The sequence below is a fragment of the Agelaius tricolor genome, unplaced genomic scaffold, assembly GCF_023055355.1.
Source record: "Agelaius tricolor isolate 1412-34295 unplaced genomic scaffold, bAgeTri1.0.p SCAF_3, whole genome shotgun sequence".
Lineage (NCBI taxonomy): Eukaryota > Metazoa > Chordata > Aves > Passeriformes > Icteridae > Agelaius > Agelaius tricolor.
Genome location: NW_027269263.1, coordinates 54,281,750 through 54,306,595, shown reverse-complemented (window position 1 = coordinate 54,306,595; position 24,846 = coordinate 54,281,750). Strand labels below are relative to the sequence as shown.

The 24,846-nt window shown below is 39.2% G+C and overlaps 1 protein-coding gene across 2 annotated transcripts in view; it reads left to right on the top strand.

Annotated features, from left to right (window-relative positions):
* GRAMD4 (GRAM domain containing 4) overlaps positions 1-22,175 on the top strand; it is a 76,533-nt gene extending 54,358 nt beyond the window's left edge. For both annotated transcript variants that reach the window (XM_071423857.1, XM_071423856.1), the window contains exons 6-19: positions 1,382-1,514; positions 1,994-2,019; positions 3,836-3,927; positions 5,453-5,544; positions 6,502-6,550; positions 7,365-7,436; positions 8,790-8,833; positions 8,932-9,041; positions 10,237-10,391; positions 14,143-14,290; positions 14,744-14,837; positions 15,906-15,990; positions 17,660-17,728; positions 18,283-22,175. In XM_071423857.1, coding sequence (XP_071279958.1) covers positions 1,382-1,514; positions 1,994-2,019; positions 3,836-3,927; positions 5,453-5,544; positions 6,502-6,550; positions 7,365-7,436; positions 8,790-8,833; positions 8,932-9,041; positions 10,237-10,391; positions 14,143-14,290; positions 14,744-14,837; positions 15,906-15,990; positions 17,660-17,728; positions 18,283-18,384 — 1,271 coding nt within the window. In that variant the 3' untranslated portion in view covers positions 18,385-22,175. The remainder of the gene's footprint in view (positions 1-1,381; positions 1,515-1,993; positions 2,020-3,835; positions 3,928-5,452; positions 5,545-6,501; positions 6,551-7,364; positions 7,437-8,789; positions 8,834-8,931; positions 9,042-10,236; positions 10,392-14,142; positions 14,291-14,743; positions 14,838-15,905; positions 15,991-17,659; positions 17,729-18,282) is intronic.
* Positions 22,176-24,846: the final 2,671 nt, after the last annotated feature.

The window sequence follows — 24,846 nt, the reverse complement described above, 5'->3', positions numbered from 1 at the left end:
TCTTAATCTTTCAGTACACTTTTACTTCCCTTCCTACCGCTTGTGATTGAGATTTAGGGTTTTAAATCTGTGGACTAAATCTGAAATTTCCCCTCCTGTACTTCCCTAGTGTCACTGCTTTCTGTTATGTGAGCTACAACCTGACATTTTTTTCCTCTTGTCAAAATCTCTTTCTCAGTATTTTCTGAAGTATTAGCATGTGGGAAGCTACTTCATATTTTTATTCTCAAATAGAAGTGTTGTCCCAGCTGTAAACAGTCACTAGATTCCTTATTTTTTCTAGATTTCATTGTAAATCATAAATAAATGGTTTGATTCTATTTTCTGAGCACCAGTGGCTTTTTCTCATGAGCTTAAATGCATCTTTTTGGATGTTGTAATTGGCTGATGAATCTTCCATGCCTCTGTTTAGTCATATATTAATTTAATGGAATTCTGTACTAAATTTGGTCATGGTTATGACCAGTATCCTCTTGGTGACATTGCTGTATTGAGCTGTGTTTCCAAATGGTCTGTCTGTTCCTTCTAGACCACAATTTTGTGAGTTAGAGGTGATTCTTTCATTCTCACTTGCAGCGCCTTAAGGCTTTTAGCCTGATTTTCTTGCCATGTACCCCTATATTATGTTATTTTTCCACTGAAACTGACACACAGAAAGTGTGCTTCACTTCATTATTTTGCTGTGTAAGACTTCCCAGGTAGTATTATGACTGTATATTCCATATATAGAAAGTGGTATATTCAGCATAATTTCTGAAGGCTGACTTTAGAGAAAAAGAAACTGTGTGGTTTTTTTGTATAGCTCTATGAAGACACACACACACAAAATCTTTATGAACTATCAGTGGTTGGAAAGTGGAAGTAAAAATGGCTCTAGCAGAATCTTGATTATGTTTCCATCTCCCTTTTCTGTCAAATCCCTGTGGCTGCAGGGTGGCTGTCCAGCTCTTTGCTCAGGAGTGTTTTGCTTTGCAGTTGCTTTTCCCAAGGTGACCCTTCAGCACAACAGGGAGCACTGAGATTTACGTTGGGCTTTGGTTTACAGAAGTCTCTTAACCAGAAAATGTTTTTACTGTGTTTGCTAAAAATTACTGTTTGTTAGGATGTTTTACTTTTCGTACTTTGGGTAATAAGATGCTTTCATGTACTGTCCCAAGAGCAATGCAGGAATCACTTTTAGTGTTATTTTACCAATTTAATGCAGTTGGGTTCCTGTGCAATGGCAGAAGTAAATTGCAAGTTTCCACAGAGAGTGTTGGTGAGGGATGGGGAAGCTGAGCAAAGTGTGCTTCCCAACAAAGCACCGTGTGTGGGAACGGGCTGGCATTGGATAAAGGTGTCTTCTAGCATTATCCTGATACTTAGTGCTTCTTTTTTATAGATAAGAGCTGTCACACAGTCTCCTCAAGACTCCATAAGTGGTTTTGTGATAAATTTGGGGAGTATGTTGAGGACTTCAGATTTCAGCCAGAAGAGAATACAGTGGAAACAGAAGAGCCACTTAGTGCTAGAAGGTAAATCCCTAATGTCATTTTGAGAAATTCTTGGTGCCTTTACAAGTTACTTTTCTTCTCACTTTTTTTTTTCTTTTTAACCAACATTTGTATGGTTTGAGCAAGTGTTTCAATAACAAATAAAAGTACAGAACTACCTCAAAAGTTTTTTGACTACTTTGGACAAAACGTGAGATTTTAAGTTTATCTACTGTCTGAAATAAATTAAGATTTGTATTATTTACCAGGTTTTGTCATATGCCTCCCAGAAACAGTGAACAAAGTCTTAGTTAGGCTGGAGATCTTTTAAACTTCAGTTTTTGGTCTGATGCAAGGTAGATTGTATTAGTAGAAACACATTTTGTAACAAGAAATAATAAAGAGTAGGCAAGAATAAAGGCTTATAGTTTCTAAGTGTGAAGAGTATTTCAAGGATAAAATCTACACAAGTGTGCACTAGTTGTCTATTTAACAAATTGCTTTTATCTGTTATTTTTCAGGTTGACTGAAAATATGAGAAGATTAAGTAAGTACTTAGCAATATTTTATTTGTTGTGTTTGTTCTGGTTTCATTTGGGAGAATATTTGTGATTTGTTGTCCGTGGTGTACATGCATTGCCTTCAGAATGCCTTTTAAAAAATAGTATTAAAGTTAAATTTTGGGTGGTTCCTAGCTTCCACTAGGTTAGCCACAAAATCTAGATCCCTGTTGTCCAAGGAGCCCGACTCAGAGCTCTCCAGAGTGTTGTTGTCACCAGTGATTTCCAGTCTTTCAAGTCCTAATCTTCCCTATGGGCTTGGTGCAGGCTGCTGCAGCAGAGCAGGTGGAAGCAGCACTTGAGTCCATGAGCTCTTCCAGTGCCTTGGGTGTGCCCTTCCACTTCCTTCATCTGCTGCTTTGGATGTGCTGCTGGAGCTTAAGGAAATCCAGTGATAGTTGTGTAATTACTTCACATAGCAAGTGTGTTTGGGATAGGTCACAAGCCAAACTGGGACAGCAAGTCTGAGGCTCTCTTGAAGAAAGACTTGAAAAGTTGTGAGTTCTACTGCAAAAGAGAGTGAGAGCTTCTGAGGCTCTCTGTGCAGGAGGGATCATCCTTCTTCTCATCAGGAAACACAAAACTGATGTGGTGCAACAGGCACCTTGGTGGCCTTGCAGCAGCCCTCTCCTGTTTCCTTGTGTTCCCTGGCTAGTTTGCCCAAGTAGTGAAAAGGACACATGAGGGCTTAAGGGAGCTGAGGAAGAGCTGCTCTTGTTCTTGCTGGCTGGGTGTGCCTGTGTGTGGGCCTCTCCCAGCACAGCTCAGTCTCCCCTGCAGTGACAGCCAGACCAGAGGCTGCAGAGGTGGCACACAGACTCTTCAGGGGGTCATCTGCTGGGCTGCCTGGCTTAGCAAGAGTAAGCAGCAAAGTGCTAGCAATGGGTAGAGTCCTGCAGAGACACAGCCAGGAGATCCAGCCTGGCTCCAATCTAGCTGGTGAAGCAGAGCAAGGGAGGGAAAGGCTCTGGATTCTGTCTACCTGGGCTGTAGTAAAGCCTTTGGTGCTGTTTCCCACAGCATTGTCCTAAGAAAGTGGCTGATCATGGCTTGGACAGGAGTGCCTTTGCTGGGTAGAAAACTGGCTGATGGCCAGGCCCAGAGAGTGATGGGGATGGAGCTACACCCACCTGGTCACAAGTGGTGTTCCCCAGGGCTCCGTACTGGGGCCTGTCCTGTTCAGTATCTTTATCAATGATCTGGACAGCAGCATGGAGTGCTCCATGTCACTTTGCAGATGACACCAGCTTGGACAGGAGTGTTGACCTGATGGTGGGCGGGAAGGCTCTGCAGAGAAAATCATTTAGGGGCATGGGTTTTGGTGGATTTAGCAATGCTGGGTTAATGGTCAAATGCAATGATGATCATAAAGGTCTTTTCCCACCTAAATGATTCTGTGATTCTAAGTTGTTCCTTGTAATTCAGTCAGACTAATGTACATTGTATTACAGTGACACAAACTGACCTGTACAGTGGTCTTTGGGGTAGCGTGAGCATGGCTGAGAACAAGCTGCTTTTAGCATCCAGGGTGCCCTTATAAATGATGTTGATCATTTTTTCTTTGTCTATACTTCAGAGTTGAGACATAATCTTTGTCTTAGGTAACACTTCATTTTTTGGAAATGCATTCTTTAATTGTTCAGTTACATTGGTGAGTTTAATTTTTTTCATTTGGATAAGCCTTTTTATCATTACATGTTGTGAATATTCCTGTAGTTTTCTAATTTGATTGCTTGCAATTTAAAAGTGATTTAACCACTCCCAGCTAATTCTAATACTGTGTTTTTTCTCAACTTCATTTAGAGAGAGGTGCCAAACCTGTTACAAATTTTGTGAAGAATCTTTCTGCCTTATTAGACTGGTATTCTATCTACACTTCTGCTATTGCCTTTATTGTAAGTTATCCTACTCCTCCAGGAGTAGTAAGAACTTGAAAAAATACATTATTTGCTGAAATTCTTTGAAACTGCCGTATCTGAGTAGGGGTTATGCTACAGTTCAAGTCAAATCAAAAAAGTGTAATTTCATTTGACACAAAATACCAGTAGTGGTCACTTCTGTTATATATAAAACCAGTTAAATTGTGTTTCCTTGGTCTTTTGTAGCCTAGCTTTGTAATTGTTAAAATAACTTAGAACTGTCTGGGTGTTGTTCACTCCTTTCTTGTTTCTTGTCTCCCAGACCTGGTAATTCAATGGTTACTTCAGCCTCTGCAAAGTTTCTTCTTGTCTAGGGCTGAAATGCTGAGAGTGGTTACATTTGATTGTCCCCATCAGGGCTCTTTGCCATTTGATAGGATCATACTGATGAGAGGAAAATGCTTTGATTTCAGTAGGATTCACTGTGCAAACATCAGGTCTGTGAGCTAAGTTCAAGCATTTCTATGCTATCTTAATGAGGTTTGGATGCTGCAAAGAGACATAAGTATCTAGTGGAGTTTTGGTTGTTTTCCTTCCTCCTATTGTTAATTAAATTATCTAAATTCTTTTGGTCATAGTCTATATGAAATGAATTTCTGTCAAATGATTTGGCAATAGCTGTGTGGTGAAAATGTCACACACCTTATTGTTAAATATTATCTGTAAGTTATAGTCCTTCTGCTATTTTGCATGGCACAGCTGAATGAATATTGAGAAGGAGCCTTCCCCTCCCAGTGCCCTCTGTCTGTCCCTTCTCCATATCTGCTGATTTTTCTCTTGCCTCACCTGGTAAGCCCCTATTTCAGATAAAAACTGAAAGAAGAAACTTTAGCTGGGTTTTTTTTGAAAGCTCTGGGACCTGGGAGCCAGAGCAAGGTTTCACTTTGTGGTTATCAGTAAAAACCCTAGTGTCTCTCACAGAGAGACTGTAGTCTGTTTTCAGAAGCTGGGTACAGAATACCTTTTGAAGCTTTTTGTGTTTGTACTTTTTACATAAAATAAAACCTGTTTTCCTGCAATCTTTCTAGTCTTGGTAAGAATTTGGATTTAATTGACCTGAAATAATAGAATGAGAGTTTATCCTGTTACCCAGTATGGGGCTAGTTGCTGTAATTCCACTTCTATACCATGGCTTCTGTGCCATTGCTGGCCATATCATGGTCACGTAGCAGATTCACAGACTTGAGGGTTTACCTCTTTTTTTTTTTTTCCTCCTACCCCTTCAAGTAATTATAGTGTTGATAGTACTCAATGCTCTCTCTGAGGCAGCTGAGAACTAGTTCAGTGTCATCTCTGGAGATCTGGTTCATTCTTAGTTTTTGCATTCCTGAGTGTGGGGCCATTGTCAAATACAGAGTGGCTAAAATTTATTAATTTTTTTATATTAATTGCATGGTTCTGAACCCAAGAGCACAGTGGGAAGTGGTATTTCATGTAACTCACTGTACCCCAGTTTGTAATCTGTATCTCTCTTTGTTTTGTTTTTCTTCTTAATCTGCAGATTTACATCAATGCTGTATGGCATGGCTGGGCCATTCCTATGTTCTTATTTTTAGCAATTTTGAGGTTATCCCTAAATTACCTCATAGCCAGGTATTTGCATAAATATTAGCTTACTCTCTTAAGTAATGCTTTGTTTGAAAGATGTTTTGTTATCCTTGCACTGAATTATAAACTGCTACCTTTTCTTACATTTAACACAGGGAAATTCAAACTCAAATATCCTAAGTGTCATTGCTGAGTTTCTATAATCTTTTGCTATTATTGGGAATTATCTTTGTATCCTGTGGCTTGGGTTATCATAAACAGTGTTGCATGCTCTCAGACAAATCCCTCAGCACTGAAATTCTGGTATTTCTAATTCTGCAATGTTTAGAGTACGTGAAGAACATCACCTTCAATATTGAAGCTTGCTGTTTTTCCCAGCAGAGAATGTTCACCTAGGCCTAAAATGGCAGTTTTGCCTTTTTCCATAGCTCTTGAAATATTTTATCCAAAGTATCTTCCAGTTGTAAAGTCAATCTCTTCTAAAAATTAAGTCTGTGTGATTGGGGTTTTTGTTTTTTTGTTTTGTTTTGTTTGTTTTTGTTTTTTTTTTTTAATGCACCTTAAAATGGTGTAGAGGACCTTAATGTTCATGTTGTAAACTACTTTTCTGACTTCTTAATTGATATTTTGTTTGACATTGGATTCCCTGGAAATTGCTGGTAGCAAATAGGCTTCTGAGTAAGTTGATGTAATTTTCTTCACATGGAAAAAGAAGAGAAAAATATTCCTAATCCTTTACTCCATGCACGCCATTAAGTTTTATTGTAAAACCCAGAAGTAGTGATTCTGTTTAGTATCTACTTAACTAATATTTTTAAAGCTGGCTGTTGTTGGCCACTTGTGCTTCTGTTATATTGTGGGTTCTTTGTTAATTTGGGGATTATATTATTTGCTTTTAAGCCATAAGTGCTTATTGCAGAAAACTGCTTTTTAACCTTTTACAAATAAGCCATGTTGATGGATGGAGTTCTTGCTCTCTTTAAATATTTCCATCATTCCTAGGGGTTGGAGAATACAGTGGAGCATTGTGCCTGAAGTTTCTGAACAGATGGTAGGTCTTTGATCAGCTTCACCTGTATGCCTGCAGAAAAAATTGCACCTTTAAACCTTTCTCTGTGTTTGTGTGGGTAGTTGGAAAGGAAGGAAGAGCAACCTGCAAGTGAAGACACAATTTTTTTTTCTTTTTCTTGTAATTTAAAAGTCTTTAGTAAGGGCACTCTTGGTGCTTCACCCTAAAATATTCCAAACCTAAAACGCATTTCTGAAATGAATTTTAATTTGCCAGCTTGGCCCAAATTAGGTCCTGTGGGATCTTGAAGAAGTCTTGCAATCTGTTTTCTTTAAGAACATCAAGTCCATCTGTTAATTCAGCATTGCCAGCCCCATCACTGGGTCTGGGTACACATCCCTAAGTGACAGATCTAAGTGTCATTTAAATACTTCCAGGGATAGTGACTCCCCATCCCTGGGCAGCCTGTTTCAAGGCCTGATAACCCTTTTAATGAACAAATTTTTTCTGAATAGCCAATCTACATCTCCCCTGGCAAAGTTTGAGGCCATTTCCTCTTGGTCTGTCACTTGTTACCTGGGAGAGAAGACTGACCCCCTCACCTCATTACAACCTCCTTTTGGATAGTTGTAGATAAGGCTAAAGTCTCCTCTGAACCTCCCAGAGCATTGAAAACTAAAAATAACCAGCACTGAAAGACATAAAAATAGCTGTGAAACGAGAGAGGAAAATGGTAAATGTAGAGACAATTAAAAGTGAGATGAGTATTGCTGAGAATGTTGAGGAGTCACCTTGTTCTGTAAAAATACATTTTATCTGAGCTGCAAATCAATGGATTGTCTCTTTCTTGCTTAAGGAGCACCCAAAAGAGGACCTGACTGTGTCTGAAAAGTTCCAGCTTGTTCTGGATGTGGCTCAGAAGGCTCAGGTACTGTGCTGCTCTCTGGCTGCCTCCTTGGGAACAAGGGGGTTCATGCTCCAGGTGGTCAAAGGAGGTTGCTGTTGTTCAGCAGCATGTGAAAACAAATGCTTAAAGAAGAAATACTTCTCTTGCAAAGGGAACTTTATCTGTGAGCAGTGGAGATCTCAGTAAGATTCCTGGAGTTTTTGAAATGCCGTGATGCTTCAGAGAATGGTGGTTTGAGGTTCTCTGACTGCAGAAAAAATTGCACCTTTAAACAAGCAAGCTCTGGAGGGGAACAGAAGCAACTTCTCACAGTTTTCTACCTTATATATCATATAAGCTTCTGATAATGTAGATTGGGTGGTGAATCTTCAAAATGTTCTGGAGTGTGGATCCATTCCACAAATCTGCTAGTCATAAAACTGATGTAGGAGACTCTGTTCCTTTAAGATGTAGCTGAAGGCTGTGGTCTGTTTAGCTGTGTTAGTTCAGCAGTTTGCACTTCATCTCTAAAACAGCATGTTTTAAAAAACTCCACCCCCTCCAAGCCCTGAAATCTGCTGGTGCTGGAGAGGCTGAAGGAAGGTTTTCTCCCAGCCCCCTGAGCTGGCTGAGGTAGCAGCTGAGTGACTGCAGCAGGCAGTTGAGCTGCAGCCTTGTGCCCTGCTTGGTGATGTGCTGCTGTCAGAGGGGCTTTAACCTTCCCTGCTGACTGTGGCTGCTCAGCTCCTTCCTTCTGCTGGGCCTGGTGCATCTGTTTATATGAACACCTTGGGAAATTGATTGGGAAGGTGAAATTTTCAGGTGCTCTGACGGTAAGGATTGGTCAGAGAATATGGCCTGAGTCCTGAGCAGGGGTCAGTTGCCTCCCCATTTGTTGGAATTAGTTGAAATCTGCTGTCTCTAATGGTTTATTATAAAACCTGATAATGGTCTGTTTCCAAGAAGCTAATAGTCCTTTTGATGAACTCAGTAACCACTTCCTGAAATTTCAGCACTCAAAATGTCTGAAGAGACCTTCAGTTTTGTTACCTACTAAGAGAAGCTCTTTACTCTTAGATTGACAGCTTAATTTAAAATATTTGCAATAATGTAAATGCTTTCCAGTCATGACAGTGGGATCAAATTTCTTCACTTCTAAGGATCAATCACAAGTTACAGAACAAGGTTAAATGAGATGGAAGTCATCATGTATTGCTATTCTGTTCTGTATTTACTCAGTTGTGAAGTGCATAAATGGCTAAAAATTAATTTTAAAAAAGTCACTTCTGGGAATTGCTTACCAACAAAGTCAGAAAGCTATTTGTTTTCATTATGTGGACAAAAAACCCCAGAACAATGCAGGAGTTGGTTTTAATTCTCTTGCTTCTTATGCAGAACCTTTTTGGCAAGATGGCAGACATACTGGAGAAATTTAAAAAGTAAGTTATCTGATATGATATTTTCTTCCTTTTTAAAACAAGACTTGACCAATATCTGTAACACTGGTAATAAAATTTTGGGTTTTTTTTGTTTTCAGCTTGTTCATGTGGGTCCAGCCAGAAATAACACAGAAGCTCTACATTGCTCTATGGGCAGCTTTTATTGCATCCTGCTTTTTGCCCTACAGGATTATTGGGCTTGCATTGGGTAAACACAATAAATAATTCATCTGTTACGGTCTAGATTTAATGGTTAAAACTTACATGATCTTTAGAGGGAGAATTTTAGAGTTTAAGAGAGAAAACCTGCATTAATAAATCATGCAGTGTTCTAAAGTATTTTCATTGTGCTTGGCATCATTTGCCATGACCATTTTGAAAACCATCTCAGTGTATAATAGGAAAAGACTGGATAATGCTTTTGCTTCTTGAAGAGAAGTCTATGATGAGCTGTTAGCAGAACTCCTCAGACTGTCAGCTCCAAGGCTTCTGGAAAATCCTGTATGTTGAGGGTTTTTTGCTCATACATCCTTGTAGATGAAATATGTGGCATGGCACAGGAGGCATGAAAATGACAGTGTAGGAAAAAAATAAAAGTAATAGTTTTACCTTTCTGGTAGAACTTGGAGGATGGGCTGGACAAAACAAACAGACTGCAGCTGGTCTGTTACAGACACTCAGTCTCAGCTGGGAATTGAGAAAAGGGTTCTCACTACATCATGAGACTCTTGGCTAAGGTATGAAGCCATGTACTGTGAACGAAGAATTCTAATTTTTTCTCATTAAACTAATGATGTAATCAAATTAGTATTACATTTAGTTAGCATGAACATAAATGTAGGTTCACTTGACACAGCAATTGAATTTAGATGCGTGAGGAATAATTTTTGACTTTTAGGAGATCTGAATTGCACTCAGTTAAGTTTTGAGAGAGTATTTTAAGGCCATATTGAATGGCAGAATGCAAGGAAATAACTTGTATAAGATAAGAGTTGGGACTGGAAGGTGGAGGTTTATGTAGTACATGAGAGCCCTCTGTTGCCATTAAAATTCTTGCAGGAGCTGCATAGTTGAATGCTCTGGTGTGTTTTTTGTTTTGGTAGTATATAATGTTTTCAGAATGCTTCTGGTAATAAGGAACATATGTTTGAATTATTCAAATGTTCTTCTGCATTATAGTGAATATGTAAATGTTTAAAAGAACTGGGGATGGGAAGGAAAGAAAAATCATTTTCTGGTGTTGCAAGAAGAATAACAAAATAGTAAACCTAGGAGAATGGTTTTAACACTGTGACTAAATATACAGAATTCTGTTTCATTTGTGAACTTTTGAAAATATGATCAAAACAGTGATGTTCTTAATGCCTCTTCAGCATTCAAATTGAAGTGACCTTTTTCTTCAGGACTCTATGCTGGAGTCAAGTTTTTCCTTATTGATTTTATCTTCAAACGATGCCCCAGACTAAGAGCTAAGTATGATACTCCTTATATCATCTGGATAAGCCTCCTGACAGATCCTCAGCTCAAAGAAAGATCTAATGCTACAGTGTCGAGACGGGTAAGGGTAATGAATCTTTTTGTCCCTGTGTTCTCAGCCTCTGAAAATCAGATCCCTTTCTCCCTTTTCCTTTTCTCCAGTGACTAGAGCACATTAAAGGGAAGGTTAATTAAATCCTTACAATCAATGTTAGTTGATAGTAATATCCCTTTTTTATTATTTTTAAGATTTACAGTTCTTCTATGAATTCTTTTTCTTGTATGAAAGGAATCAGTTATCAAAAATGTGTATGTATGTATAGAGATACTGTGAATCATGAAGCTGAACACACAAATATAACACCATCCATATTCATACCAATTTCTTTAATCTACATTCTGTGTAATTCTGTTGTCAAATACAGTATTTTTGTATCCACTTCCTCTATTCTTAGACATCCTTTTTCAGTGGAAATTTACATACTTACTTAAATTGAAGTGCAGTTAAAAAAACAGATAAAGGCTTGAGTATAATATCCAGCTTTCTAATGGGATAATCACTTACAAAGGTAGTAAGGTAGTTTACATATTTAGATATGATGTCTCATGGTTATTTGTATCAGGTGACCTTTCAGCATAGTGGTGATAAATTACTTCGTGTTGTACTCCAGCAGTACATTTTCTTTTTTTTTAAATGTCATAGTTAAATCACTAAGTACTGTGCTTTGTGCATCTTGGTACATTCTTTTGGGGCCTGACATGGTAACTGAGTCAGGGTTTTCCATATTCCGGGATTTGTCAATGTTTGTTAGTTTAAAAATTAAAATAGATATAGTAAACCTTGAGTCTAATGCCATTTTAGCATTTGCTGAATGCCTCTTAGCACAGTATCTAATTGCATTCATGGAGTTTCTGAGTACTGTCTGAAGTGCACAGTACTGAGCAGTAATTCAGCCTGGGTATACAACTGGAGAGTAAAAGGGATAAGATATTAACCCTCAGTTATTAAGAGGAAGTCTGGGGCTTGGGGGGTGGTGGAGCAGAGGGTAAAATAAATAACTGCAGCACAATTGAATATTTCAGAAGGAAGTGGACAAGGACAGTTTCTTACAGAAAGTGAGTCTCCTGTTCCTGTTTTCCAAGGGATGAGAGGGGTAAATAAGCACTTGGATGAAGCTATCCATGGCCTGTATTTCTCTTGCTTGCAGAAGATAATTTTGAAAGCTTCTCTGCTTCTCACTCTTACCAGGTTATCTTTCACATACTGTGGTAGTTGTGACATCATGTTGCTGGGTCTCTCTAATCTGCCTCAGAGGTGGAAAGATTCTGAATTGTTGAACTTGAGTCCATAAACTTAGAGAGTAATGACTACTTTTGGCTTTTCTTCATGGCTTTAGTTTTGCAAGTAGAGATAGGGTTTTGTACTGCCAGGTCTGGCTCAGTGGTCTTGGCTTGTCTTCCTGGAAAGGATGTGCAGGACTGCATTACCTGCTTCCAAATGCCTTTGAAAACATTAACTTCATCTCAGTAATTTTAGAGAGACTTTCTTACTCCTTGAGAGATTTCTGCAAACCTCATAGTATGAAAAATGTTTTTTTGTACTAAAAGGTAAAAACCAAAGAGAGTTTTAAATTTTTTTTCATAGGAAAGGCAGAGCCCAAAACATGTAGTGCCAGCATGTGTGCATTTGCTTTGGCTTCTTATTATTCAACAGTGTGCAAGGCAGAGTAAACTCAGACACAATGCAATATTAATTGCCTTTTCCAGCACTCTGACCTTGTGTCCTTAGAGAGCAGTCCTGACAGCAGTATCTGATGGGTCAAGGTGGTATGTCAAAAGCTGATGGCAGATCAAGTGAAAAGGAATACCTCCAGGTTGTTGGTGACGTTTTTAGACAATCAGGACTCTCCTAGCATTACAAATCAAATCACTTCCAGTTAGATTTAAGGCTTAAGGCTTATGGAAATACTTTTCTCTCAGTAATTGACCATTGGTTGTCTCAAGCCTGAGTGGTAAGAGGAAACATTTGCATGTGTTAGGCAGGACTAGAAGTAAGGGCAGAACTACTCATGTTTTCAGCCACCAGATGGGTAATGGTACTGAAGTTTAAACTCAATTTTTTAAATCTCTTTATGTAGCAGGTAGGTAGGAAGCAGTGTAGCAGAGAGCAGAAATAGTCCTTATACCAGCACAAAGAGTATTAAACTTCTTGGTTTGATCATTTTTATATTTTGGGCCATGGTGCTTCACCTGGTTGTGTACATGTGCAGCCAAATAGCTTGTCTAAGAAGGTCTTCAGAAAATTCTTTTCATCTTTAGTTGCACACATATTGTTGAAGAAGCTGTTATTTTCCTTGCTTCCAGGGACTCAGCACCTCAGAAGTATTATTAATTACCGTCAGCCATTTGCTTTCCATGTTAACTTTATTTTTTCCCCCTGAGGCATCATTGTCTTACAGGTACCCTAAAAAGGCTGATGGCAGATGGCCTCTGCTGTGCCTGTTTTGTCAGTCTGGTTTCTGGTTAGCAATTGCAGTTCACAAGTTTCCATTTGCTTTGGATTTGTTTCCTTAGTGTGTAAATCCTGTGAGGTGTTGAGTGCTGCCAATTTGGTGCAGAGTAGCAGAAAAGCAGCTGAAAGCTGCCTGGCCTTCAGCAGCACTGGGCTGTACAGAAGAAGAGCTCAGTCCTGGGCTGGCATGCTGTCAGTTTGCCACTTGTTTAACTGCATGTGCATGGGAGGGCTCAGAGCAGAGCTGCTGGTGCCAGCTCTGGAATCATGTGGTGCCCCACCAAGATGAAAATGGAAGAGCTGTCCAAAAGAAAGTGCCTGCTGTCCTTCCAGGAGCAGGGCTTGTTGCCAGAGCAGTCTCCAGTGACTTTTAATCTCTTTTTAAAAGTAGATTTTACTCAAGTACTATGGTTTTAGGAGCTCCATACTACCTTTTTTCCTTCCCAAGGATGCCAACAGCCATTCAGATTTTGTTTTATGTGTCAACACTCTAAAAATTCAGTGCATCTTCAAAGCACAGAAAAGATCACTGCTTCTAATGCAACCTGAATAAATTGAACTGGTGTGCTCTAACCACTCGTAACTCATTTTTAATTGCATTCATTGTGTGTAGTCTCTTGGTTTGTGAGCAAAATCTTGCAGTGCCACTCAGTTCATGTTTTATTCTGTGTATTATACTGTTAAATAGATTTCACTTTTTTTCTTTTGTCACTGTCACATTTGTGTTGTTTGTTTCTTTTCCTGCTAGCTGTCAGGGCATGAAAAGGTATGGATCATAGTGTGGAAAACTTCCTTTCATTTCCAGCATTTGTATTCATATTGAGCTTATTCAGTTCTCTGTGGCTTTTTTTTCTCTCTTTTTTCTTTCTAACTCCTTTTGTGCAGTAATACTTTGTTGATCTCTTGAAAACAAGCCAAGTACTGATAAGATATTGTCTGTTAGTAATCCCACTAGTTACAATCGTTGGAGCTGTTTGCAGTGACTTAGCTGTATCTAATGAGACATAGCATTTACTGTAAAAAAATGGTATTTTAAGATAGGTGCATTTAGCACCATGTGCTTCTCCCCAGCAAAGTGTGTCCATCAAAGGGCAGCACTTTGAAAGGTTATGTTCAGGTACCATGTTAGAGGCTTGTGCTCTAGCAGCAGCCCAGTGCACTAATCTGAAGTTAATTTATGGAAGTAGTTAATGCAAATTGTTGCATTATAGATTTTTTTTTTTTTTTTTTTTTTTAGAAAGAGTAGTTAGCTAAATTATTTTTGAGAGTGTAGCTTAAATGTTGCTGCTCAGATTTTGGAGTCATGTTTCTTTTCCTGCAGCTTCAAACAGCAACTGCCAGGAGTTACGTGGGCTCAAGTGCCCCCACTGGAATAAGCAAAGATGAAGACACAAGTCGCTTTCATACCACCAAGAGAGGAAATTTCCATGAAGTTTTTAACCTGCCAGAGAATGAACGCCCTTTGCCAGGTATGATGCCACAGCAAGGCTACATTAGTAGAATATTTCATAAAAAGCCAAGGATAATTTAAAATTGAATTCCTTTTCTGTGCATTGTGTAGGTGTAAGCTTTTGATTTAAAGGTCTTGCTTTAAATTAGGATAAATGGAGGTGGTCTCTTTCATTCCATACCCTTGCAGCTCTTGGAAAGAGTGCACAGCCTGGTGTTCCTTTTATGGTTATGCAAATCCAGTAGTCAAGTTAAAGGGAATAATTCTGTGGGTGGTTTTATTTTCTTTTTTTTTTTTTTCAAAATAAGTGTTAAAACAGATGTTATGGTGTCTGGAACACCTGATTTAGGCTTTTCTTTCTAAGCACTAAAATTTAATATTCAGTGTTTTCTATTGTATAAGGAGTCTGTTGGGGATAGTGCCAGTCTCTCTCTTTTTCTTTAAGTCAGGTTTCTTGTTATGCCTTTTTCAGTGTGTGAAAATGGCTGGCGCTGTTGCTTGATCAACAGAGATCGGAAGATGCCCACAGACTACATCAGGAATGGAGTTCTCTATGTCACAGAAAAGTGAGTCATTGCACTCCACACCTTTCTTAGGAGGCAAATTCAAGACATTAAAGTGTTTGAATCAAAAAAAGGTCCTTTAATGGTGTTTTGAAACAAAAATGCCTTTTCAAGGTGCTTTGCAACCTCAAGGCAGTATCACAGGAGAGGGAGAGCTGAGCCTGCTGTGTGGCTGTGCTTAACAGATGAGATTTTGCCTTGGAAAGGCTTGCATAGGAATGCAAAGTAGCTCTGTACAGACAGCTGTTAGAAGCTGCAGTTCTTGATGTGGATAACATACTAACTGTATAGATAATAGAATAGAAACCTAAAACCTAAGCGAACTTTGAAAATTGTGCTCAACAGCTATTTGACAAATATTCTTAGTTTGGGCTTTGTTTCAAGCAAGCTGAATGTGTGGCTTCCTTGAAATAACAGCAACAAAAAAGAAAATTGAAAAATAAGCCTTGGATTCAAATTTTTATGGGTGAGTGGTTGTTTTTTAAAATTTCCTTGCTTACCTCCCAGCCTCCCAGGACTGAATAGCTATGGTCATTACTGTTTGGGTCGTGCACTGAAATTCCTTTGGAGTGTAATGAAAGGAAGTAAAGCTCATCTGTATGCAGTGTCACCTAGTGATGGAAGCTGCTCTCCAGTGTTTAGAAATCTGAGCTTTTGTCTGCAGCACAATAACATGAAACTAACACAGTGTTTCTCATTAATCTTCTTTTAGGATGGTGAAAGACATATAAGCCTTTTGACATTTGGTATTTCAACTGTTTAAGGATATATGTCCCTTGTGTGTCTTTAAAATGCTTGTCAGGTTTAACCATTCAGTGCAGTGATATAAATACAAGAATTCTTGTGTGTATGCATACTGTATGTTCTGGGCTTTCAGACACACCAGCCAGCTGCTAGAATTTATAAATGTTTGTGCTAAATTAGAAACCGTAACTAGACTGAATGTCTTTTTTTATTTTGAAAGTTATTTTAACTTGTGAGATTTCAAACTTCAGAAGAGACAAGAAGATATTTGAGAAATTTATTTTAAAACACTCTATCAAAATGAACACTTTCTTTTCTTGTTTTCAGTTACTTGTGCTTTGAAAGCTCAAAATCCGGCTCATCAAAAAGAAATAAAGTTATAAAGCTGTCGGACATAACAGATATCCAGAAGGTATGTCTGGTTGGTGCTGGAAACAGGGGAGAAGACTGGTTTTCTGTTCAGCCAATCATGTTTTGTATTTGTGCTTTTGTTATTTTGGAAAAGCATGCCACTGATAATTTGTATAAGTGGAATGTAATTCTTTGATTATGAATATTTCACAGAACTGCTTTTTCAGACTCAGCACAAGCAATCTTGCTATGAGCATGAAGATAAACTAGTTTACTAAACCCTTACACTCCTGCATTTTTTTAAAATTTAAGTCATGTCGTTTACTAGCTCCAGTGTTGACCAGAGCTGTGTAGGCCTTAAGAAGATCTATTGGTAACAGGAACTGTGTATTACTAACTTCAGTTTGGGTATGAATATGGATAGATGCACCATCTTAAAAGTAGGTGCCTTAGAGGGAGGCAGGATTGTTATCAGTGGAGAAATGTAGATCATTACAATAAATTGATGAATTGATAAATAATGATATAAATTTTTAGATCATTAGAATAGCCAGCCTGGGATGGGCTGGAGTTTCATCTAGTTGGGACCCATCAGTAACAGAGGCAAGAAGTGGAAGGTTGGAAGCAGTGCAAAGGCAATGTTGTCCTTCCTCTGGTTGAGGTTTATCAGCCTGTGGTTACTAATGGCTTCACTGGTGCCTTGCACCACTCTCTGTGTCCTTTAACATCACTTTTTGTTACCCTTTCTGAACTTATCTCTATCTTGAACACAGACACCCTTGCTTTCTGCTGCATCCTTACAACAGATTAAATCATGTTGAGCAAAGAAGCACCTCAGCCTGGTGTCTATTACTGCATAAGTACCTCCAGATTTTCAAATTAATTTTTTCTATTTCTTTGACATGTCTATAAAGCAGACAGCTTATGCTCAAATTGAACATTCCTACTGGAATTAATAATTCATATTAATGGCTTTCAAACATCGTGCTTCAACTTACTTTGTTGTTCAGTAGGCCTTTACTGCCATAAAGTTTGTTTTGCATCTTTGTAGTGTTTTTAATGAGACAGAGATCATGCAGTCAAGCATAAAAAAGTACTGTGGTTTTATTTGGAGGTGGGAAACCCAGGTCTGACTTGAATGTCACTTTCTCCCTGTGCATACTTCTGAGTTCAGCCAACTGTATTCCTTATCTTTATGGACTTTGTAAAAAAACAAGCAAGCAATCCATGTGTGTGCCACTGGGTGCTATGGTTTAGGTGGCATGGAGGTGTTCAGTCACAGGTGGGAGCTCTTCTTCAACCTTAATGATGCTGTGGCTCTGTGATACCCTGTTTTCTATCTAATTTTGAAAAAGAAGCTTTTTCTGGTCTGCTTGCTGTTCCTCCAAGGAGTGGGTGGGTGTCAGCTGTAGCAGTGGGTGGTGCTCACCCAGCCCCATCTCTCAGTGCCCTGCCTGTGTGCCCGGGCTGGGGCTGCTTCCTGCAGCTCCTGGCAGGAAGGGGAGAGAAGGGTCCTGGCTGTCCAGCTGAGGCTGCACCAGCAAGTCCAGGAGAATCAGACTCCAGAGAATGGCAGCTGCCTTCATCCTGCTTTTACTAGAGGTCTCTTAGTCGTGGCTGGCAGGACAGGCCAGTGATGGATTGTGTAACCTCTGCAGCATCTTTTGCAGTTGTTCAGTACAGAAGGTATCTTATGTCTTTGTGTGTGGCTTTTTTTTTGCTTTTTTTAGTATAAAGTGCTCTCTGTTCTCCCGGGATCAGGGATGGGTATTGCTGTATCAACACCATCTACACAGAAAGTAAGTAGCTGGCTGTATCTGTACTTTGCTGTGTTGGATTTCTTACCTTCTTTTCCTCCCCTGGTTAGCACCAGCATAAAGGCTTTTTTATCCCCTTATGCCAGTGGCTGGCTTTTTTTCTTTTTAAAAAAATTCACTTGTGTATTATTCAGTATGTTTGTCTTCAGAATTTTAATGAATTAAATATTCAGCTTGGTCTAGCGCATCTGGAGTGTTTTACTCTAACACTTCAGAAAGCTTTTCCCCAGCACCCTCCATCAGGAGCATGCAGTCTGCTATGCAGTCTGAAACAAAAAGCTGTTGGCTTGAGAGTATCCATGGGGGGGAGGCTTTGAGGTGGGAGGGCCTGACCCTCAGATGAAGTTTTTAAGGAAATGAAAAATATTAGAAAATATGCCACGTGGTCAAGGATTTAATAGAGAAAAGGATTATTTTGTCTTTATCAATGCATTTCTACCACAATTGATCTGTTCCTAGTGACTTGACGAAAATACACCTAGAGGAAATTATTTTTCTTTGTGGACTGACATGATGTGTTTTTTTCTGTCATTTAGCCTTTGGTGTTTGGTGCCATGGTACACAGAGATGAAGCTTTTGAGGCAATTTTCAGCCAATACATGAAAATAACGTCTGCATCATCCAGCACTGAAAGCTAGTGTCTTATCTTGGAAGAACTAAAGGAAACTTCCTTCTTGTATGACTTGGTAGTGAAAAAATGAACATCCTCATCTATTTTGCAATAATTTTTCTTGTCTGGTGGTTTATATTCTATCTGTTACATAAACCAAGTGTATTTTATATATGCCTTCATGTTTGTTTTTAAGGTTTTTGTAAAAAAAGACAAAAAAACCAAATGAAAACAGTGAAAGTGCTATCATCACTATTAGCCTTGCACATTAAGCACTTTTAATGTTTATTTACTGACATTAAAAGCTGGGAAGATGCTTGGAGACCTGACTATAGAACAGATTGATCCCTTTATCTCCACTGATGTCACTAGGGATTCATTTGTCCCTTTATCTTAGTTGTTTTTCCCTGAGATGTGAGAATGATGACTGCAGCAGCCTGAAGTCACCTTCTTCAGCTTGGAGTTTTTAATTGGGTCCTTTATTAAAACTGATGGCAACACCAAGGAAGTATTAGCTTCTTAGTATTTCCATATGTAAAACTGCATTTAAAATAACTCCTCCTTGCTAATTTTTGCGTTGCAGAAGGATGTTTTACTGGTTTGGTTAACTTCAATTTTTCCTGCACAGAGATGTTTAAATTACTTGTACAGTGAATCGGAGGAGAAAGTTTGTAACTATATCTTCCTTTCCTCATTAACCAAAGCAAGAGGATGGAAGGCAGGCAGATACTTTTTATAAAAGAGGGCACCAAAATGTTGTTCCTAAAATGTTAGGCATCTTATAATTATATTTCTATAGGTACTTGTCCTAGAAGGGCTCAGCTGTTGTACATGTTGCATGTACAAGGCGTTTGTATGTAATGCATTAAAGACTTGAAGGCTTTTTGTGTTGAGGTGGGAATGATTAAACTAAACTCAGATGTGATCTTTTTTAATTTGGCTCTTTTCTTGAGTTACCTTGTGATAAAATTATGCTATAATATAGCAACTGAAAGCACCAGTTCTCTCAAAGCATAATTTGAGGAGCGTTGGTGTGCTTCTGTCTTCCCCCTTGCAGAACTAAATTTTAATAACAATTAAACCCAACTGCCAGGTAAAACAGGAAGGCTGCACTCCTCTAAACTCTCTCAGGCCTGTCTAGCAGCAAAGCACATATTGACCTTTGTCTTCAATATTAGAGAGCTTTTATACTCTATATAATAGCACCCATCTGAGAGGTTTAGAGTTTTATTTGCATTTTCATGAAAGCACAGTAGGAGTTATGCCAAGCCTTCCTGAGTGTCTTTTCCTTTGCTATGTCTTTTGAGTTGAGCAGTATAGATGTCTCCAGACATTATATGAATGGCCCTAAAAAAAAGCAATGGAGATGCAAATTCTTATGTAAAATGAGATTTAATTTCATGGATTTTTTTCTCTGTTTTTTTTTAACAGGAATTTCCTTTCTTTGTAAGGAAAGGGGTAAAATGAAGGAGGGAGAGGGGTAGCAAACACCAAAGGGTGTTTAACTCTTAGCACAGTTTTAACTTGAAGTGTGTCAATAAGTACAGGAGGAATGAAGAAGGTGGAGGTCAAACTCTACAAACCTTATTTTAGTCTGGCCATGAAAAGGTAGGATATGAGAACTTAATACAAATTTTATGTGAAGCAATTGTGTTGAATATCATAATTTGTTTGAGTATTGTAAAGTGAAACACTGATGGGTTATGCCCTGGGTGGAAATGTAAGCAAGAACAGGGGAGGAAACCACTGTAATGATTAAAATGCAATTTTCAAGTTCTCACTTTAGAGTAGCACTGGAACATGTCTGTACATGACCTGAAAAATGGGTGCATTTCTAAGACCACCTTTGGTAAGCTGTAACTCAGGGCCTGGAAACTTCAAATACAAGTGAACTGGTGGGAATTCCATTTTGCTACCGTTTAAAGTGGATGTAGCTTGACAGTTTATGGTTTCATAACTTTACATATTCGGGTTATATGTTTAAGAAAAAATTATTGATCTTAAATCTTTCTCATCAAAACTACTTTAAAATCAGTTAATATGTTTTTTGTAATTGCTACATGTTATAATTTGGCTTTTCTTTCTAGAATCTTCCTTGAAAAGCAAGTGCAGCTAAAAAATAGGCATTAAAATAGCTTAATGTTATATAAATCTTAATCAGATTCATTCATTTTGTCTTAAGAAGAAAATCCCTTGGATGTGTTTTAAGGTTATCTTTTTTTTTTGAAGAAACAGAAAACTATATTTTTTACAGAGAGCATGCTCTTTTTCTTATTTTTGTATCATTTTTCAAGTGTAATTTATACCTTCACTCTGATCATAACAGCAGTTTCAGTAGGAAATCAGTTGACTTGCACTTATTACCTCCTCCCCTTCCACCCTTCACTGGTGACCCTCGTGTACAGGGTTGTCCTAGATTCTGGTTCCTGGAGGAGCTAAAGGATCTGTACTGCTGGTGCCAGGACAATTAACCACACCTAGGCTTCCCAGAGGGAGAAAAGATAGCATTATCCTTTTCCCAGACTGAAATGCCTCATGTGTACAATATACTCTTAAAATTTATTTTCTGAATGGAGAAATTAGAAATGTCTTACGAAATCTAATGTGCTGAGGTTTGAAATGAATCCACGCTTTAACAGTGTGAACTTAAAAGTTAGCAATCCTTAAAGCAGCAAACCTAGTGCAAACTGCAATGCAACATTGGTTCTAGTATAGAGAAAACAGACTGGATTTCTTTGTTTAGGCTTTTTTTAAAATAGAGTTGTAATATAATTGACAGACATCTGTGTACATACTTTGCAAATTTCACTTTACATTGGGTTATCCGGTTTCCCTGCTGCACAGCTGCTCCTCCCGTGGTGTCCCTGACTTCAGAGACTGGAGGTGACCTCTGGGTGTTCACTCGGGCTTTACTCTCCCGCTGCACCCTCTGGAGGGCAGGAGGGGATGGGCAGTGAGTGAATGTATCCTGGACTTGTGTGATCACACTGAAACTCCCACCTTAAATTCCAATCTTCCTCCTTAGTTTTGCAGTACAGCCTGGTGCACTTCAGAAGCAGGCTGGGTCGGAACACTTAATGTAAAGTGCTTTAAATAGCTGAAAGTGATGTTCTTGTCATTCTGTCTGTCTGATTGCTGTTTATATTTGCAATTCTGTTCATGTCTGTGGATGTCTGGATCATTCACGTGTAATTGGATTTAACTTCTTTAGAAGTTCATTGGTTAGTTTGAGTCCCTTTTAAAGACAATAAAAAAGGGAGATGAAAACTGACTAATTCTTTATCACTGACCATTTAAATTCAAAAGCAAAACAAGCTGAAATATGAAATCATGCCTTTCTGTGCACTGTAGCTTTTTTGAGGCAAGATTGAATGAAACAAGCTATTTATTAGTAGCAACATCACACAGGATGCCAGCAGCAAAACTCTACCCTCGTTCTGCAGACAAAGAGAAAAGGAATTTTACCCAACTGTGAAGAGATGAAAGGATGTACCTGATTTTTGGCTACTTAAACCTGTTTGAAAACATTGGTAGTTTTTATTGAACTCTGTACATTTTGGCAGATGTTTAATTTCTACTAATCATTGAAATATAATGGATGTTAAAATTTTTATGTCTGAAGTTTGAGTCTATATTTTGAAATTGTAAATAATTCATTATCAGTGTAACTTTTGTTCGACAGAAGACTTATACTGTATGAATAATTGAAATAATGAAATTATTTGCCCTGTACATTTTTTAAGAAAATCTTGTTTGTTTAAAAAGTCTTGTATAAATTATAATTTTTATTTAAATAAACCTAAAAATGCTTTGTGCTAATGTTTCGTGCAAACTTCAGTTATGTATCTATCAAAACTACACCTGCTTTCTTGGAACAAAGTAAGTTAGTGCTTTTTGGCTGATTCACAGTCATTTCTGGGGGGAGGCGGGTGGGTGTCATTGCTTTTGAAGCCCAAAGAACTGGAATTTTATTTAAAATAATTATGTTACTTTATTGGAGAGTGTATGTATGTTTTGGTGTGTGTGATAGTCCTTTCTGTGAGTACATCGGTCCCTGTGGAGTTACGTGGTTAATTTAATGAATGAAAAATCAAGCAGTGATTTCTAAGATGCCACTGCAGGAGGGCATGGATGACACAAGGGTCTGGGAGGAGTACAAGCTCCTGTCAGCCAGAGCTCCACTCCACTGTGCTGCCAGAGGTAGGGACAAGCCCTTTCCACCCCCAGGGTGTGCGGGAGGGGTGCTCAGCAGCAGCATTCCCTTAGCAGCAGCAGCATTCCCTCATCAGGAACAGCATTCCCTCAGCAGCAGCAGCATTCCCTCATCAGGAGCAGCATTCCCTCATCAGCAGCAGCATTCCCTCAGCAGCAGCAGCATTCCCTCATCAGCAGCAGCATTCCCTTAGCAGCAGCAGCAGCATTCCCTAATCGGGAGCAGCATTCCCTCATCAGCAGCAGCATTCCCTTAGCAGCAGCAGCAGCATTCCCTAATCGGGAGCAGCATTCCCTCATCAGCAGCAGCATTCCCTTAGCAGCAGCAGCAGCATTCCCTCATCAGCAGCAGCATTCCCTTAGCAGCAGCAGCAGCATTCCCTCATCAGCAGCAACATTCCCTCATCAGGAGCAGCATTCCCTTAGCAGCAGCAGCATTCCCTAATCAGGAGCAGCATTCCCTAATCAGCAGCAGCAGCATTCCCTAATCAGGAGCAGCATTCCCTCATCAGCAGCAGCAGCATTCCCTCATCAGCAGCAGCATTCCCTTAGCAGCAGCAGCATTCCCTCATCAGCAGCAGCATTCCCTTAGCAGCAGCAGCAGCATTCCCTCATCAGGAGCAGCAGCATTCCCTAATCAGCAGCAGCATTCCCTAATCAGCAGCAGCATTCCCTAATCAGGAGCAGCATTCCCTCATCAGGAGCAGCTCTTCTGCAGCCTCTGTGTCACCTCAGCTCCCTGCTCTCAGCAGCCCACCCTGCCCATTTGTTTGCCCCTACAATGCTCCAAGTGTTTGTGTCGGCTGAAATAGACCAGTCTGAGATGGATCCCCCACACGTGAATGTGTGCTGCTCTCCTTATTTCAATATTTAGTTTTCTCCTGGTGGCAGCAATGCAGCTGGCGATATAATGGTGTTTTAGGCTGGTATTTTAAGTGTTCTGACAATACTTAACTTGTTCAGAGAATACTTAACTTCCCTCTTGTACTGGTTTAATGTGTTCTTTGTTAAATGTTTGTACAAGGTGAGTTGCACCTGCAGCACTACTCACAGAGGTTGGATTCAATCCCACCTGCCTGAGGCCTTGGGGAAGGAAAAGGTGGAGCCTGGCAGTCTGGTTTTGGCTATAGACACCATGGTGTGTGTGAGGGGACTTGGTCTTTGTGGAAATAGTGCTTGCTGTGCCAAGGTCACTTCAGCAGCCCATGGAAAACAGAATTGAGCTGAACAAGCTGTTCACCTGCTGTCCCTGTAACTGCAGCCCCTGCTGCAGAAAGGCTTTCCAGCCACCCTCTCCAGTGTCACCCACACACGGTGGCTCAGTGCACCTGAGCAAGGCATGGCCTTGGGCAGTCCTGCATTAATGATAAAAGGGCAGTTACAGCTTTCAGCTTCGACAAGCTAAGGGGTTTTTTGCTGTTACTTTTAAGTAATTTTCCAGTTAAGTCTGAGTTCTTCTGCTGAATCCTTGGATTCACTAAGTTGCTCTTCTTAGTTTTAGGTTAGGCTAAGTGTTTAGTACATTAATTATTGGCTCATCTTAGACTTTTGAATATTTTTATTTCAAAGGTAAGAAATACAGAAGATGTAAAAAGTTGATTTTTTTTGTCTTAGAGAGGTTGGGGTATTGCAAAGGGATCAGTCCCTTGCAGCAGTATCCTCACTGATTTGTGGATGCTCCAGAAGTTACGTGGGTGTAATGCAGTGCCTGAAGGGTGTAGTTATGAGCATGTCTTTAATACTAGATTTAGCTTGAACTGATGCTGTATTTAGTCAAGTTGGCTTTGACTGGGAAGCAGAGAGATGAGGGGTAGATAAATACCTTTCTCTGTTTTTAAATAGCTGGCACTTTTCTGTACCTTGAAAGCTGCAAAGCCTAGCTGAGATGTGCATTAGGCAAAATTTCTGCTTTTGTATTATCTACTGAAGTTCCTTCTATTGTTTCCAATTTCTGTGACATAAAGTTGCATATGGATAATGATTTCCTTCAGTTTTCCTTTTTCACTATCTTTCCCTATTCAATACCACATATTGATAAAAATTGCTCTTTTTTTCATTCCTAAATTTCCCAAATTTCTCCTTTGCTGTCTGAAAGTTTTGAATTCAGAACTTTTCCAGTGGTTCCTCTGACCTTTATTTTTCTCCTTCAGTGTTGTTCCAGTTTTCTTCCTCTCACAAAAATAACTCTGTTATTTCACTTCTGATTATTTAGAGACACTGACAGACCATGTCCCAGTGAGCATGTCACAAGTTCACTAAAGCTGCCTTCACCTCTTAC